Genomic DNA, 17,579 nt, shown 5'->3' with positions numbered 1-17,579 from the left:
AACTTCTTATAAAGAAAAAGGACTCAAGAAACAATTCAACATTAAGTGTGAAACCGCACAGTTAGGCTTGAGACTCCCATTTTATCTTCTCACCATCGGGAGACATTAAAACATAACTGAGTCAGGATTAGAAAAACATGAATCAAAAACTTAAGACAAACAAACGCTGGAAACATGGGATACACTGAAGTTTTCATTTTGTAGAAGTTTGGCTACTTGTGGTTAAGTGCAATTCCTCTTGTGTCGAGAGGGCCGGAGAGGCTGGTTGGCATCTGGAGGTCACTTAGTGGAAGTGCTGCTGGCAGTGGATTTTCTCTTCGGCCTGGTCTAGAAGCTCCAGCATCTCCTGGATGATGGCCTGCAGTGCACGGCCCAGGTCTTCCCCGCTGTAAGGCTTTCCAAGAGGAGGCACATGTACGAAGGCAGAGCGACCATGGCTCAGGTACAGAGACGTGTAATAGGTGAAGTCACATAGATACCTGTTAGGGAAGACAGCAGAGCATCAAATGACTGTAAGTCTCTACATACCTACATCATAGATTTTCTAAAATGGGATTTTTTCAGGTGGCTAAAATTTGTTTTGCTGCTGCCCCCGTCCACAGCAGTACATTGCTTAGCTTCCATGCCTGTCCTCCTGCCTGCTTCGCCTAACTGGGGGCGTGCCGACCGCCATCTATTGTAGGTAATACACTGACTATGGGTAAGTACTTCGTACAACCCCACTTTAGAAAATCCAAACTGTCCCTTTAAGCAATAGTACATCCTACCTCTACTCCAGACTTTGTACACTTTGTTGCACACCGTTTTACTTGTTTTACTGTCAAACTGAATGCAAATTGTCAAACTAAATACACCTCACAATGCAGATAGTACATATTGTGTACAGCTGACTTGTGTGTTTAACAAAGTGATATACATGTGTTTTAATGCCCTATCCCTCAGGAGTTGTAGTATATGATCTAGAAGTGAGCGGAAAATCAAAAGGTTGATTCAAAATGTAAAATATAAAGTAAATCATTACCTTCCAGCATCTTTGGAGACAGACACAGCTACTCCCAGACCAGAGGCCGTCACTCTCTTACAGACTGATTCCATGTCAATAACTGAGTTGATACAGTCCGGGCCTCCCACAATGCAACACTGTGAATCAGGACAGAAGCTGCTGTTGTCCAGGCCCTTGTAGCCGTGATTTCTGCCACACTTCTCCAACGTGACGGTGGTGGCCATACCTGAGACTCCAACATGAACTACCAACTGTCAAACAAAGGAAACAATAAAAACACAAGTCAGAATTCATGAAATATTACTGCTCCAAAGTAAAACATATCAGTGGCAGCTCTCTTTGACTTCTCTGCTTGTTTGGACTCAAGGTGTCTAAAAAGTAGCAGAAATCCACTTATATTTAACACAACACACAGATCTGAACCCAAGGAACCAGAGCCAATATGGACCCCTATAAAACCCAGGTATCAATTCCTTATAGAGCTTGGGTAAAAGCCACACTCAAGACAGTAATTTGTTGCATAATTTGATAATTGTATGTACTTCAACATGTGTTGCACATATTTATTATTATCTAATTGTTCTCAGGGCCGGGCAGATCCACTTATAACTTGCATTTGCCTCTACACAACACCTGAAACCTATGGCAATGCAATCAGACCTAACCTGGAACTAATGGTGTGTTCTTTTTGTCCACCAAAGTCGATTTACGAGTTGTTTTCCGGAGTTACAAACCGGAAGTTGCAAAAAGAACGCCACCGAGGTCGTATATACGACTCGTCAAGTCGTCTGAACTCAGAGGACCCCGAGTTCACTTTCAAAGATGGCTACGTCGTGCATCACACGTAGTAAACATTGTGGTTTTCCTCAATTTTAAGCACTTTTGTCTTTGTTGTAACCAAATGAAGAAGTCGTACACATAGCACTGTAAACTGCTACCTATAGGCATGTTGCTACAGTCTTATTAGGAGTTAAATACCACCTAATTAGTTATTTTGTAGCTTGTGCAGCTGAAATTGGCTAGAGACGCTCGGTTGCTATATGACAACAATGGCTTTAAGCCGAGTCTTGAGCAGAAAGCAGAGCAGTAGCCTAACGTTAACGTTAATCAAAACGTAATTTTCATGTATCAAACTGTGAAATATATTTGTGTAATATGTCAATAACTGGGTGAATAGAATCCTAAATGTTACTAAAAATGTTACAAAAATCCATCTTTTCTCCGACTCGTAGTATTGTGTGACAAAAAGAACGCAACAACCCACGGTTATTCGTTTTTCGACATGGATGTGACGTCACACTCGAGCTACTAGTCGCGATTACAAGACAAAAAGAACACACCATAAGGCAGACATGAGTTGTTGTATTGCTCTGTCAAAAGTGGAGAGGTCACACCACGTTCTTCTCTTACCAGTGGATGATACTTCTTCCATAATGAAGGAACCAAACTCTGGACTGTCTGGTACTCTACAGGAACCTCGGATACATGCAAGTCTACTTCACCTCCCAGTCCGAGCTTCTTCAGTTCCTATCAGGACAAACAAAAACATAAAAGCTAAAATACTTTTTTGCATTTTAATATAGATATTTTTTATCTCAAGCATCCTACAGTGATGAAGGTGACAATGAGTCAAGCTAGAAGGTGGACCCTTGAGTTTAGAAAATAAATTATGAAACTGTAGTAGATAACCTTGACAAACAAAAAGTGCTCAGATTTTTTTATTTTTTATTTCTATTTTAGATGTATGATTCTTGACTTTTGCAGTACTTACACACGTACGTACGCACAAAAATACCAAGGCAAATTCTTTTTTTAAAACATTATTATAATTAGTAGTAGTAGTATTATTATTATTATTAATAATAATAATAATAATAATAATAAATAAAAAACGATTCAGAACCAATGTTAATAATCTATGGCCAAATGTTTCTGTGAAATGTTATTTAACTTTTGACAAATTTTAAAAATCAAACAGGAAAAGGTCAGTCCTTTTTGCGTTTTCTTAGGGAACAGATGTCTCTCACTTGCCTTGTCCTTTTCAAATAACAGTATTTTACACTTAACTTAAAAAAGGTGTATTATGAAAAAAACACAACTGCAATACTCAACCGTCTTCCTAAATAGTATGATAAAAGCAAGAAATAAAAAATGCAAATCATACATATTATAAAAGGAAGATAAATCTGTGTCAAATTCACAGCCTGTGGACCGACACCTCCCCCAATCTCAGGACAAGTAGCCCTGGACACTGACCCCCACTTGTATTAAAAAGGGGCTTGTTTGACCACGTCGGTGACCCCGCCACAAAGCGGCCTTTTGTTTGCCTTTAATATCCTTATCAAGTTCGTCTAGACACCCTGACAACCACCGTCATCCCCCACATGCAGTTTCCCCAGCAGGACACAGAGAGCCTCTGACACGTTGCTGCTGCACGGTGAGAAGCCGGCCTGTAACTATCGGAGCATCATGTAACCACAACAAAAAACTGGCTCAACACGAGAAATTCATTTTGGAAAAGTCACACCTGCTCTTATTTTATCACATTTACTAACAACTCAACATGAAGACTATTTATGCAGACTGTGAAGTCTTGGCTAAAAACATGATGAGCTTTATTAAGTTGGTGTGTCATATTTAAGAGGTGATCAATGGCAATGTTTCTGTCCAAAATGAATATAAAGCATTTTGGACAGGCTTAAGGACTTGTTTAGTCTTGTTTTACTATATTTAAAAAGGATACATAAATCACCACATTAAATATAATAAATGTGTGCATTAAAACCGGAAAAGACAGGTAAAACACACCTGTACTGCTACCCAGCTGGCGTTCACCGCATGCTCTCCAAATGGCCCAAAACCTGCAAAACACATGTCATTTTGGTTGCTGTACTGCATTTACATTATGTAAACAATTATGGATTCTGTTTAAACTAAAAAAATTACAAAAAAACTAAGCAAATAGATTTAATTTAGGAGAAGCAGATAGTGTATATCCACAGCGCTGTGGATATACACTTATTATGTAGATATTGTATGTAGTGTAGGATTTGAATAAAGATCATTTTAAATGTTTTATGGAAAGACTGCTAGATACTGTCAAAAAAAGTGTAATGGGATTAAATTGCAATATAAACTGTCAAGAGTATACAGACATAATACTTCCAAAATACTACATTTTCAGAAAACAAAACCCTTTGCTGCTTTTCTTAAATTTTCAAATTAAAATGAATCACTTTTAGTGATAGGGATCCATATGACCTATATAATTGCAGCAGCAGACTATGGATATTCACTCAGGCTTGTTTATGTAGGGATCTATAACTGATCCTCTTCCACCACCCTACCAAGGGTCAGTGGGTCCCTGGGGGTTGGGGGGAGGGGCGGAGGGGGGGGATCAGTCTGTCTGACAGGCTGCTGAAAAGGAGCAGAGCGAGGGGCCGGCAGCTGCCAGCCGGCTCGCTATTGTGAAGGTGATGTTCCCAGGCGATGACACATCTTGTATCAGCTGGGACTGCGAGCTTCTGCGCCCCTTTGTGTCTGAAAAGTCATTGCTTCTTTTATTCTCCACTGATTCAATGTTCAAGACTGTAGTTTGTGCATTTAGAAAATATTATATCTACGTGTCTGGAAGTGAAGTTGCATTAAGTCTTGTTTTGGGGAAAACAACCCTAAGTAATATATCACTGTAATCATTACTTGGGAATTTTCTTATTTAGTTAATAGTGATGCAAAATGTGTTTCCTAAAATGAAACATGCAAAGCAGCATCTATGACAGATTGGTAGCACGCAGCAGGAAATATCAGTTCTAGGCGAGACTTTTATATTGTAATAAAGCAATGTGATTGAATCACAAATAAAATGCATGAGCTTCCATACGAAAAAACCTATACATAAATACTGGAACACAATCATTAGTTGGTTATTTGTTATAATGTTATTTACTTTTAACCACTTTGTAATAGCTCTGCAATGACACCATGTCTGGACAGAGGCCTGATGTTGAGAACAAGTCCAACTGTTGAGAAACTCACAAAACAAAGCCATGAAGAAGAAACACTCAGGCACTCCTTCTTTGTCAAAAACGCTGAACATGTTTCACTATCACTACAAAATACCTCCCTTAGATATTCCATAGCTTTGATAGCATGATAATAATAACAACCATAAACTAATGTTTGAGAAAACCTGTGATTTTATTATTGTATGTATCTATGAATGACGGCCACATCTCTATTTTATTGACGTGTTTCGCAAAGAATTACACATTTGGAGGATCTATAGAGATTCTACCACCATTAAATTTCTACTGAATTGTTATATTGGCTATTTATTTATTTATTTATTTATACACGTTTACCCCTACTTTGTTTGATGTGGCCTTTGGCTAAAGACAGGAAACAAAATCAAAAACATAATTTTACCTAGCATTGTCAGAAGCGCTAATTATATAAAATATAACACATAACTGAATACCACTGTCACGTTGTTATTATTACAACAACTGTAAGCAGAACTGATTCTTTAAACTGTCTACAAATGCAGCGGAGTGAAGCAGTAACAGCCTGACGCCATTAACGTTAGCAGCTGTCATCTCCACAACTTTTCCTCCACTTCACCCTGATGTTCAGACGGCCGACAAAGACGACAACAATCAACAATGGCTGGAAAAAGAAGACAAACCTGTAACGACCACAGTCCGTTTACTGTTATCCATCTCCCGTCCTGTTGCAGAGAATCTGCTGCCTTTTTTTGTTCTTTTTATGGACCAGTAAACGTAGCAGGACCGTGGAGAGCTGTCGGCTCCGTCTGCCAGACAGACACACATTTATAAAGCAGTCCTCTTTACTGCAGGCTGCGTGAGACGTGACGTGATGCGTCAGAAATGATACGCTGATTATTCAATGGGGGCGTTCTTTATATGTTTTTGTTTCACTGGTATTTTTGATCTGTAGGCCTATGTGCTGTTTCTTTTGTGTATAATCATTTCGTCAATAATAATTTAGAAAAAAAATAATTATAGGTAGTCAACAAATATATAAAAAAGTGGAAATAGGCAAATAAATAACTAAATCTAATAAACTACATTACACACTAAATGACATATGGACAAAAAATAAAGTATTTAAAAAATGTTTTTAATTTACAATCACTCTATACGAATCCTACAAAATATAAAATATTAGAGTAGGTCTAATGGTATCCCCCGTTAATGGTTTATTATTTTTCTGGAACACACATTAAAGTGACAGTAAATAACTATAATAATGTCATACTCATGATAATAATGACCATAAACGATTTTTATTTTATGAAATACAAAGACTGTAAAAAATAGGTGAAATCACAATTTGTTAGCGCTCCACTGTGGCTGTTCTTGACTGTAGAGGGCAGCATCTTATAATATAGCCATGATTACACACCACAACGCCGGAAACTCATTAGAAGAAGACGAAGAAGAACAGTAGCTACTAGCTAGGTGGCAAAATCGTGTCAGTGAAGGGCCAAGACAGCAAGTGAGACATAAAATCATAAAGCTATTCTATCACAATGGTAAGTATTGTCTTAAGAGTCTAAGAGTTGTCTTTTAAATGTTCTGTAGTTCGCCTGCTAACGGTTACTTACCTAACGCTAACTGTAGCACTGTAGCGCTGGATGACATAATGCTAAATTAAGGTAGCTAGCTAACGTTACTGTAATGTTAGCTACATTAAACACAATTGACACACTGTGTTTTTTTTGCTTGCAGACTTTACATGCAACTATAGAAGACCTTAATATCGTGCTGGTGATTTACGCTTATTTAACTTAACATTTAACTTTGCTTTGCAAAGCGGAAAGTACGGCCAGTATTATAAAGTAGCGCGAAGCTACATAGTGTAGGATAAACCGAAACCTTTTCTGAACTTTTTGAAAATACATATTAAACGTAAGTTAACCGTTAAAAGCTGCAAATAACAGCTTTTGCCAAACACTGCAGGACGAATTTTGGGTTATCCAATGTAACGTTCACTTTTACTGTGAACTTTTGCAAATCCAGATTCATATTTTGCTCCCCCTGCACAAAACCATACACCCTTAAAACAGTTATATTGTACATATTGTTATAGTGTATTTTACATATTTTTATTGTAATATTTCGATTCTATTTTTACGTTCTTGACCGTTGCAGTACTTTGCTCTGTTGTTTAACTAAATAATGTTGATGACAGGTGAATTCCTACGTGTGATCTGTTTTTCTGTCATTTTGCAGCTTCCACTATCTCTGCTGAAGACTGCCCAGAACCATCCTATGGTGAGGAGACACTGAAGCACTTAGCACTCTTGATGGGGCAACAACTTGACATATTTTACTGTTGATTATAAATACATGAATTGATTAATATTTAGCCTATAAACTGTTCATCATTATAAGTAAAGTGTATTTCAAGATATTGGATCAGAAAGTGATCAGCAAAAAATTGCTTACAGATGGAAAGCAGAATTAAAGAAGTATCAGATTTTATGCAAAACATTTTTCCTATTATCTTGTATCATGTTCTATAGGATGCTGTTGCTGCTTCAGCTCTGGCTGTTTTATTTCCAGGTTCAATTAGTTCAACATGATTTTAAAACTACCTCCAATCTTAACTTCCAAATTTAATTGGATGAAGTTCAGTTTGTTTTTGCTGTTGTTTATTGTAAATTGAAATCTGTGTAGCCTATAATTGCTGTGTTTTTTTGTTTGTTTGAGAAAACTTTCTCTAGCCTCTGTAATGTCATCCACCCTTGCGTTGTGTAGTCAAGACTCTAAAGCAGCATGCTGTTTTTTGTGTCCTCTCTCTCCTCAGCTGGTGGAGCTGAAGAACGGAGAGACGTACAACGGTCACCTGGTCAGCTGTGACAACTGGATGAACATCAACCTGAGAGAAGTCATCTGCACCTCAAGGGTAAAGCTGAACTCTGGTCTCACATCTCTGCTGTTAATTAAACTGTAGATATAGTGCTTCTTACTATTAAGTAGGTAAAAGACATCTCTGTGGTCCAGTGTTTACATGTTCAGTAGATTAGGCTGTAGGTCGGTGTTGTCTGCAGTCTGCTGTAGATTAGCTACGTCGCTCTGAAAATGTTACAGACCAATAACCACAGACGCTTTACCAAACACTCCCATGTACACATTATTATTTTTTGGGACATAAGAAAGGAAAACCGACAACAAAAAATGACAATCATTCCCATCAAAACAGTACAATAGAAGACCATACAACCTAGCCTAAAGATCTTCTACAAACTGACGTTTGTTGAGCTCTTTTTTTTTTTTATTTTTTTTTTTTTTTTTAAATGTTTTTTTACAAAACAACCTGTTTGTTGACAAAAAGTGACATTATGTTTAGCATGCACTGACACCCTCACTCCATTCTAACAGGATGGAGATAAGTTCTGGAGGATGCCTGAGTGCTACATCAGAGGAAGCACAATCAAATACCTGCGAATCCCCGACGAGATCATCGATATGGTGAAGGAGGAGGTGGTGTCGAAGGGCCGTGGACGTGGAGGCACCCAGCAGAACAAACAGCAGGGCAAAGGAAGAGGAGGAGGAGGAGGAGCCGGCCGCGGTGAGTGGAAACACTTCTGATGATCAGTTTTTGGTTGTTTCCAAATTTCTCTGCTAGTCCGCACACTCTCAGGAGCATCAAAGGTTTTGCCCAAAACACTTGTATGAGGGTAATCTGGCAAGTGATAATAATAATATAAAAATTAACGGACCATTTCTCTTTATATTTATCTTGCTCTCAAATTTCTCTCTGTAGGTCTGTTTGGCGGTCGTGGCAGAGGAATGACTGGTCCTGGTCGGGGCCAGCAGCAGCAGCAGCAGCAGCAGCAGCAGCAGCAGCAGCAGCAGCAGCAGCAGCAGCAGCAGGATAAGAAACCGGGCAAACCACAGGGAATGAAGAACCAGCACTAACATTACACCTTCAACAACACATCCTGTCAATCAGAGTAATTTCTCCTTCAGTACATGAAGATAAAATTGACTCTCTGGTGTTTCCTTCTGCTGTGATGTTTTGTCAGGACGGACCATTGCAGAAATCACACCGGGAGACGTTAAGAGAAGCTGTGCTTTGGCACAGAATTTTGTTTTTTAGCATCTGTAAGTTGGTATTAACACTTTTTTTAGTATGACCATGTACCAGTGTATCAGTCAGAGCTGACAGACTCCTTCGTTAGAATCATTCATCATAATATGTCGTCACAACTTTGCAAGAACATTTTGTATCATAAATCACATTGTATTATCCAAGAACAGTTTCCTATCAGTTGGTACACTGGGATGAGGTTTTTTAGTTTTAGTTATTTTTGTCAGCTGGTCTCCTCAGGTGTAGTGTTCATGGTAAAGAAACTGCCTAGCCCCAACTTCTGTTGCATGAATATTTTTTTTAACTTGCTCTTTATTTTTTGTGTTGTTTGTGACGTTCTGTGGTTTGTCTGCTGCGCCGTACGGTCCGATCATGGCAGGTAGACCAGTAGACTGGCAGTCGGGACAAGAAATCAGTCCCTGAAAATTTACACTTTTGTTAAAGCATTTGTAAGATGACACATTATGATCATTAGGATTTCCAGGAAAAAAAAGATTCTCATATTCTTAAGTCTGAAATGGGTAAGTCCAATGTGTGTCATGTTGGTTGTGTTTCATTTTATTTTTGTAACAAAAGACGATGTTGTAATTTATTTACATTAGAACATGAGAATAAAACAACTTTTGTTAAAGCGGTCGTATTTATTTCAAAACGGTGTTCTTGCCTGCTATTGCAATATTTTACTGCTACACTTTTTCACTTCCCTTGGATAACTGCGTTCTTTAAATTATTAAGAGATTATAATTATTTATTTTATATTCAGGTTAACCTAATGGTGCGTTTTAAAGTCCATAACAAAAAAGCAGAACTGTAATGAATAAAAAAGGTCTATGTGGACGATATGCTCTATGATCGAGACAAAAGTTAAAACTCCATGGGGATTTGCAGTCACGCCAGTTATTTGTTCACATAAACAAGTTCATATCTTGAATGGGACCAAGACCGAGCAATTTTTTTTGTAGCATTAATCTTACAAATTGTCTTTAACATGTAAACCTGATGAAATGTTGAACTAGATTATCAAATTACAGTCTCATTTATCACAGAATAAAAAAGACAATTATGTTAAGATTTTAGACAGTTGGTATTTACAATTAAGTATGAATACTTGCAGTACATTTGGATTAAATTTATATTACTGCCTAAACATTAAATTCTAAAAATAACCGAGTAAGAAGTGAGAAAAATACAAAGCACACAAGTGCAGGGGAGAGAGAGGTATGTGTATGTGTGTGAGCATTTATGTGTGTCCTAAAGCTGCCAGGCCTGCTGATAAAACAGGTATGACTCCTTTCCATAGCCAAAGCCAAAGTACGCCCTCATCTTTAAACTGTTTCTCACTTATGACATGAGGCTGGTGGCCCACTAATGTGTGACCAATCAGAATGTAATCAGAGGTCCTTTTGGAACACACATATGATTTTGTCATGGCTGCTGCTGATCCAGAAGTTACTGAAATGTCATCTCCATGCATTAAATATTTCATCTTTTCAGACCCTGCCATTCCCTAACTGTCCAGCAGCTGTCCCTAGAGACCTTTCCTGCCTCTGCCACAAAAGCCATTCCCTAAATGCAGCCCAGTATTAGTCCTCAGTCAGTACCTGTCCCTTGCCAGTTTGTCTTTGTCGCTTATGGGGCAGTACGATATGAGGAAGATATGTGATATGCCATAACATTGTTGAATATCGCGATAAAGATACTACTTGCGACATTTAAATGTTCTCTTACATTTTAAAATGTAGTTACTATGGAATGCTATTTTATTAAATAAATTCTTTTTTTCATAAATAAATACCTATGCCTATGAAATACATCCTAAAATAAACAAATGACACAATATATACATAAATGTAAATATAAATGAATAAAATCCCCTAAAATAAATAAATGTAAAACCCATTTATTTATTTATTTAACTACATTGACTCATTTATATTTTTATATTACAATTAATTTATATTCATATATATTATATGTATTGCCTTCATTTATTTCAGGATTTTTTTTATAGCATATTTATTTATTTATGTAGCCTAAATATTTATTTAATATTGAGTACAATGGAATTCCATAGTTTTCTACTGATACTCAAAAAAGAAATCCCTTAGTGTCTTTTGTTATGTGACACAGTCTTTCATGATTTAATGAATTAAAGTTAATTGCTAAATTGTTAAAAAAAGATTTATAGTGAAGCCCTAGTTGCTCATTAGCATAGTGTTCCAACTATAGCTCTGCCTTGTCTGCCCGTCTCAGCACCAATGACCTGTCCTTGCCTGTCCTTAGTCTTCTTGGTACTGTGGCTTGTTCGGATTGATCTGTTGCTGACCTTTTTGCTTGACACTTGTAGGAGTAAAGAATGTTTTTTCAAATCCAATTCTGCCTCCGTTGTCTGCATTTAGATTCCAACATGTGTACAGATTGTGATGTCTAGTTGTCCAGTCCAAGTTTACCATTAAATTCTAAAATCCTTAATGTTATTACATCCATCTGTGCATTGTCGTGTTGTAAACACAGTGTAATAAAGCAGCAACTTTATCATGGATGGTGTTACGGCCTCCATTAAAAGGAACAAACAAAGGCTCAAAAAGGGATTGGAGGATGCAACATATAAAAATAGGATGCCAGACACCATGTCAACAATTATCCAACAAGCTTTATTAAATAATAAATATTCCCAAAAGTTACAAACAAAAAGAAACAAAAGATGGGAAGACGCTGGACCAACCTCGCAGTGGGCCGTCGCTCCACGTGTCTCCCCCTAAACTACCTAAAAAGGGTAAACTAATCCGAGAACAAACAAAAAAAAGACAAATAACTGAACTACCGGTAATCTCCAGCCCAAACTAAAACAATAAATTAAAACAACAAAACTCCAGCAACTACATCTGCATCGAGGTTGGGAAAACACAAACCTGCTTGTTGTGGAAGCAAGAACAAGGAGAAAACTACTCACTGGTGTGCTGCCAGTGTGCTCTCCCTGTGTTCTCCACTCTCTGCCTTCTTATCACCTCCCCCACTCTACCTGAGCACTGATTACTCTCAGGTGTGCAACTGGCAGAGGGAGGAGGGCAGAATAGGAAACAGAGAGAGAGAGAAAACAATACACATACAAGAGGCACATGTAATAGATGGAGACACTTTCCATGGGGACACAGTCCACACTAGACACACACCATTTTTTTTCAGTCATTTGTCTGACACAACATTTTCCAAGACAAATTGCCTTTGTACTTAAAGATACCCTATGGCGATTTTCAACAGGTAGCTCTACAGCACAGTGTTTTGATGAGCGGGTCTCTGTATATTTTGCATCTCATGCTCTACTACCAGCTTTAGCTACAAAATGCATTGTAGACAATGAGTAAATGTTCACCAGAAGCTTTAACAGTCCAAGGTGTCTATGCCATCTAACTTATCAGATCCTGTAAATACTGGATTTGTATGAAATTTTCACTGTGTGCCAACAATGACAACATGAAAAAACTTCAGCCAAGATGTAATTTGAATGTCTTGTCTAATTTCTTTAAAAACCCATTCTGGATATGTACGGTTAATTTGGGAGACACATTTAAAATTACTCTTTTTATAAAATAAAACAAAACAAGAAGAAGAATGGCTGTAAAAGGTGACTGGGAGAGATACAACAGGATAACTGGAAGACAAACTGCAGTAAAGAAGAAGACTAGGGAGCAGAACAACGTTTGAAGTTTAATTAAATTCAAAACTAAGGCTTTGCAAAAGCAGGTGAATTGCCAAAAGGTTTATTTTACATTTATGGCACTGAAATGAGTGAGATGGGTTAAGTTTAGTGGGATGCAATGTGTGGAATATTTCCTCCCAAAATGCAGGCATGCATAATATCCAAGATGGCATTTGTGAGGAAGGAAAGACCATTTTCCACTGCCTCTGAAGTCAGTGCTCAAGGAGCGTGCTAAATCATATCATCTCATTGCTAGGCTGAATTGTTGACCGTGCTAACAGGCTTGGACTGTGTGTGTGTGTGTGTGTGTGTGTGTGTGTGTGTGTGTGTGTGTGTGTGTGTGTGTGTGTGTGTTGGGGGTGTTCGGGCTAATCACAGTGACGGGCTATTGAGTCCTCCTCTTCTTTACCACCCACACATCTCTTCCACAGACACACTATTGCAGGCGCCAGCCAATCACTACCTCTTTTTCTTTCTATTCCTTTTACCTGCGTCACTCTGCATGTGTTGCCATGGTGATTACTGATGCTCCCCCCACACTTTGTTTCTCTGCCTCTTTGAATCCGACAGGCTGCACACGTCATCCCTTCCCTCAGGAAGAAGGCCTATTTTTACCACTGGGCACATAGTATACCAAGCTGCCCAACATATTTATGGAATCACATGTATCCCAGCATGCCTGGAAAAACATCTCTACCCCCACGCTCTGCATCTCTCTCTCCCTCTCCATTCATCTAACAGAAATGCTGTTCCTTCCAAGACTTATTTTCATTCCTTGAATTGAGATGACAGCACTAATGGTTTTAAATAATCGTGTTTAAGTATCTACACTGTTTTATCTGTGATACTGTATTTGTCACTAAAGGGAGGTTCATATTCACTCTCCACAGGGAGGTCAGAGGTCAGTGGTCACAGCCACCCAAGGAGCACTAGCCCCCCAGCTGGTAGAGTTTCTGTGTTTTGCTAGAGTGCACTAAAGGTGAGGACTTGCCTGTTGTGCCAGGGACAGATAACAGTGAAGGAAGTCTGCATGACATTTCTCACAGGTTTCTTACAGGTCATTTTGAAACTAGGAAATTATGTTTACTGTTTGAACTATTTTGTCATTTTTGGAGGCAGAACTATTATAGTGAGGCAAGGAAAAAAGAAAGCCAAGTTGACTAACAAGAATTTACACAGCTACCACATAGTAACACAAATCAGGAATGTGCTGGATGTAACTGGATTGAAAAAGTCAACACATTGGACACTGGGTGTTTGCAATAGAATATGTGTGCTGAGGTTTTGCTTTCTTTCCAAGGTGGACCAAAATTCCCTGTGTCTAATACGACCAAATATGGCAACTGAAGGTGGTGCATATACTCCAGGTTTAAATTGGACCAGAGTAAGCTAGAGCTCAGCTCTATCTCCTTCAATATCATATCACACTTCACTTTTAGTTTTTTATTATCCCAATAACATAGTGATGTTATTGATGTCATTTACTGCAAAGACAGATGTTAAAGGGAAATTCTACGACCAAACTTATGTTGTCAACTACTGATTAATGTTATCAATTGCTATTGCGTAGTTGTTTTGGATATGCTTGAAAGGCAGTTAGAGGTATTAACCGCTAGGAAAGGCACACCCAGGTCATCTTATCAAATGGCTAGTCAAGCTTTTGTGAACAGTACTTTCAAATGAGTGGGTGGTGCTAGGGCATCATATATGGGGAGGTTGAAATTCCCAGGATTTTTATTGTACAAAATGAGGTTCCTATGGCTATAGCTAGTAATATCACCTGTGACAGAAACCTGGCAGACAAATCCATTACCCATAATCTGGAGAGCCTCTGGACAGGTGTCATGAGGACTTTCTAGTTGTTTTGTAGTCCGGTTGTTTTGCCTGGTTTGTTTTCCCTGTCCCTGTCTCCATGTCCTCTACTCTCACTCCCCAGACCTGCCATCCTCGAACCATCCACTAGATGCCCTCAGACTCTTGCCAGTCCTCGGACTCTTGCCAGTCCTGTACATCCTGTACCACCATCCTGTCCCCACTTTCATCATCAGCCCTGCAGTTACCTGACTTCCACCGCCTACACTCAACTGTTTCCACTTTCCCTCATCAGCCCTGCAGTTTATAACTGGTCCATTTCCACACACTCCTTGAGTGTTTGGCAATGTTGCCATGTGCTTCTTACCTTTGCTTTTTAGCTTTGTTATACCTGTTGCCTGTCACTTGAAACCTTGGATTTAGTAAATTCTTATCTGCTTGAACCTCTACTTTGGATTTCCTTTCCTGCCCCAAATTTGTTTGCTTGTATTCACCCCCGTGACAACAGGAAGCACAGACTGACAGTGTCTAAGAACTGAATGAGATATCAATAACTTTTTCAATACATTTTTTTTTATAGGCACAGCTGCTGCTCTTCATGACAGAAATATATAATACTCACTAATACACAAACTTATAAGTGTGAACGTGCTGCTGTTTGCAAAAAATGGTCTATGTGGACGATATGCTGTATAATCAAGACAAAAGTTAAAACCATAACAGTCTATGGTTAAAACCCAATGGAAATTTGCAGTCACGCCAGTCTTTGTTCACATAAACAAGTTATATCTTGAATGGGACCACGAGCTAATCTTTTTTTTGGTAGCATTAATCTTACACATTGTCTTTAAAGTTTTCAAAAAACACATTTACACGTAAGCCTTATAAAAGGTTGAACTTGATTACCAAATTCTGATCTGACTGAATACAGTCTCATTTATCACAGAATAAAAAGACAATTATGGAAAGCTTAACATATGTTTTGAAAAACTGTTCTGATTGAGATTTCAGGCTACACATGTATATAAATTGATTTATTGATACACAAATGTAATCATTTCCAAATTTAATAATCATTTTGAAAATAAAAATATTTACTGCTTGCAGATGTACAACTGTAAAAGATGGCTTGCTTTTCCCAGTTTTACATAAAATCTCATCACTTTGGTATCTGGAACCTTTTAACACACATTATTTTTGACATTTTAAAAATAGTTGTTTCATTAATACAATGTTAAGACAAAGACTTTGAAGGTGTTTTGCTTTTCATTACCTAATTTTTTTTCCTTCTAAAACTGGAAAATACCAGTAGAGTACATATTCCTATATTCAGGCTTTCAAACATCCCTGTCGTCACTCTCATCAATAAGTGATGTCACACACTACAATCATAATTTTCATAATAAGATTATATCTTATATATAATAAGATTTCTTATATCTTATAAGATTTCATAAGAGTCTATAACCACAAACATGACTAGACTGAGCAATTAACATAAATCAGATAAATCAAAAATATCAAACAAACCCTCCAATCAACTCCATAACCGTCAACTATATGTTCTCAAATGTGTATGAAAAATAAAATGTAAAGTATAATATTTTTTCTGTATTAGTTTATTGTACCACCATGTCATTACCCTAATTATCAGATTCTGGTGGTCAGTAGTGAAATAGATTTTAGAACAAAAATGTAAAAAGCAATCCTGAAACAGATAATATAAAGCAGTTAACACAGTACATTTTCATGAGTAGATCCTGACATTTTCTTCAAATGAGGCATTGACATTGATTCTTCTTATTATTTCTAATATGGTGACAAAAAACATTAAATGAGCAGCTGGCTGAAGATAACACTAAAACTGTCAGGCAGCATTTACTCTAGTACAATCAGGTTTGGTATACTTTATCGTTTTTAAGAGCCTTAAGGTATTTTTTAAGGTCTTTCATACACAATTACCACAGAATGATCGATACAAAAAATAAACAAATAAAAGACAAAGTAAAATCTAACTTTTTTGGTTTTGAGAATCTATGATCAGCAATTAACCTGATAAACTCAAATCTTTCCAAAGTCATCCAGTTTATCCCTCCATCATCCAGTCATGTTTGGCTGTGGTGGCGCATTTCCAAGTCTCCACAATCTGGGACAGCAGCAGATTTTCAGGAAACATTTCCTCCACGTATGGAGGCACCTCCACTCCTTTACGGTCCATATAGGCACACACCGTCTCTTTCACACTGAGAAGAAGGAAAAGGACCATGTTTGCATACAGGAAAGCTAAAAACAGAAAATTATACCAATTACATAAACAACATAAAACTTCAATGCTAGTGTCGTGGTAGTTTTTCCTAATTTCCTGCATTCTTTAATGTTTTTCATGTACATTTACTGTCGATTGGCCAGGGTTGTGATTGATAGGAGCCAACTGAAACATGGGGGAGGGTCAGCACTTTATTGTTGCTGAAACACATATGGTAAATATGATGTTTAGGATTCAAGCTAACCGAACAATGGCCTCTTTGAACTGTTGTGGTCAAGGAAGCGCTACCACAGTCATAGGGCCAGAAGGGAGAGGCTAAAGAGAAGCTAGTTCCCTTAGGCCATCCGAATCCTGAATGAGGACACTGCCAAAGCTCCTGACAGACTACACCTCTGATGTTATTGACAATTACCTCCACTAATACCCTGCATCTCTTCTCATCTGCACCATATTTAATATTTGCTGGAGAAATCCATGACTGCTGTGAAAGTGCAGCTGACAACTAGGGAAAGACCATGTGACGGCTATGAAAGACAGCTGACAGGAGGAAAAGACCCCAACGAGGCTGTCATGGACTAGCTATCCATGATGGAAGGCTCCGTCGCTTTATTAGGTGAATAGGAGTCAGCCCTCATGGCTACAAAAACTAAAACAAAAACAACACCCCCTGAGTCTGCGAG

The 17,579-nt window shown here is 38.1% G+C and overlaps 3 protein-coding genes across 5 annotated transcripts in view; 1 reads left to right on the top strand and 2 right to left on the bottom strand.

Annotated features, from left to right (window-relative positions):
* Positions 1-197: 197 nt before the first annotated feature.
* LOC114561291 (pyroglutamyl-peptidase 1) lies at positions 198-5,874 on the bottom strand. Of its 2 annotated transcripts, none has more exons than XM_028587219.1 (5): positions 5,688-5,874; positions 3,812-3,864; positions 2,414-2,530; positions 1,022-1,254; positions 198-479 (listed from the first exon to the last, which is right to left on the bottom strand). In XM_028587219.1, the coding sequence occupies exons 1-5, from the start codon at positions 5,830-5,832 to the stop codon at positions 284-286; spliced, it is 744 nt and encodes a 247-aa protein (XP_028443020.1). In that variant the 5' UTR covers positions 5,833-5,874; the 3' UTR covers positions 198-283. The 2 variants fall into 2 exon arrangements, with proteins under 2 accessions (XP_028443020.1, XP_028443021.1); XM_028587220.1 differs by lacking the exon at positions 5,688-5,874 and adding an exon at positions 4,950-5,674.
* Positions 5,875-6,396: 522 nt separating this feature from the next.
* lsm4 (LSM4 homolog, U6 small nuclear RNA and mRNA degradation associated) lies at positions 6,397-9,074 on the top strand. The gene is made up of 5 exons (XM_028587806.1): positions 6,397-6,557; positions 7,258-7,299; positions 7,835-7,933; positions 8,410-8,599; positions 8,795-9,074. The coding sequence occupies exons 1-5, from the start codon at positions 6,555-6,557 to the stop codon at positions 8,947-8,949; spliced, it is 489 nt and encodes a 162-aa protein (XP_028443607.1). The 5' UTR covers positions 6,397-6,554; the 3' UTR covers positions 8,950-9,074.
* Positions 9,075-15,646: 6,572 nt separating this feature from the next.
* The window catches only part of LOC114560947 (E3 ubiquitin-protein ligase rnf213-alpha), a 65,161-nt gene continuing 63,228 nt past the window's right edge, over positions 15,647-17,579 (bottom strand). For both annotated transcript variants that reach the window (XM_028586577.1, XM_028586578.1), the window contains one exon: positions 15,647-16,876. In XM_028586577.1, the coding sequence (XP_028442378.1) occupies positions 16,720-16,876 (157 nt within the window). In that variant the 3' untranslated portion in view covers positions 15,647-16,719. The remainder of the gene's footprint in view (positions 16,877-17,579) is intronic.

This window comes from Perca flavescens, chromosome 9 (genome assembly GCF_004354835.1).
Source record: "Perca flavescens isolate YP-PL-M2 chromosome 9, PFLA_1.0, whole genome shotgun sequence".
Taxonomy (NCBI): Eukaryota; Metazoa; Chordata; class Actinopteri; order Perciformes; family Percidae; genus Perca; species Perca flavescens.
Note: the sequence above shows the minus strand (reverse complement) of the source record. Positions and strands in the feature narration are given on the sequence as shown.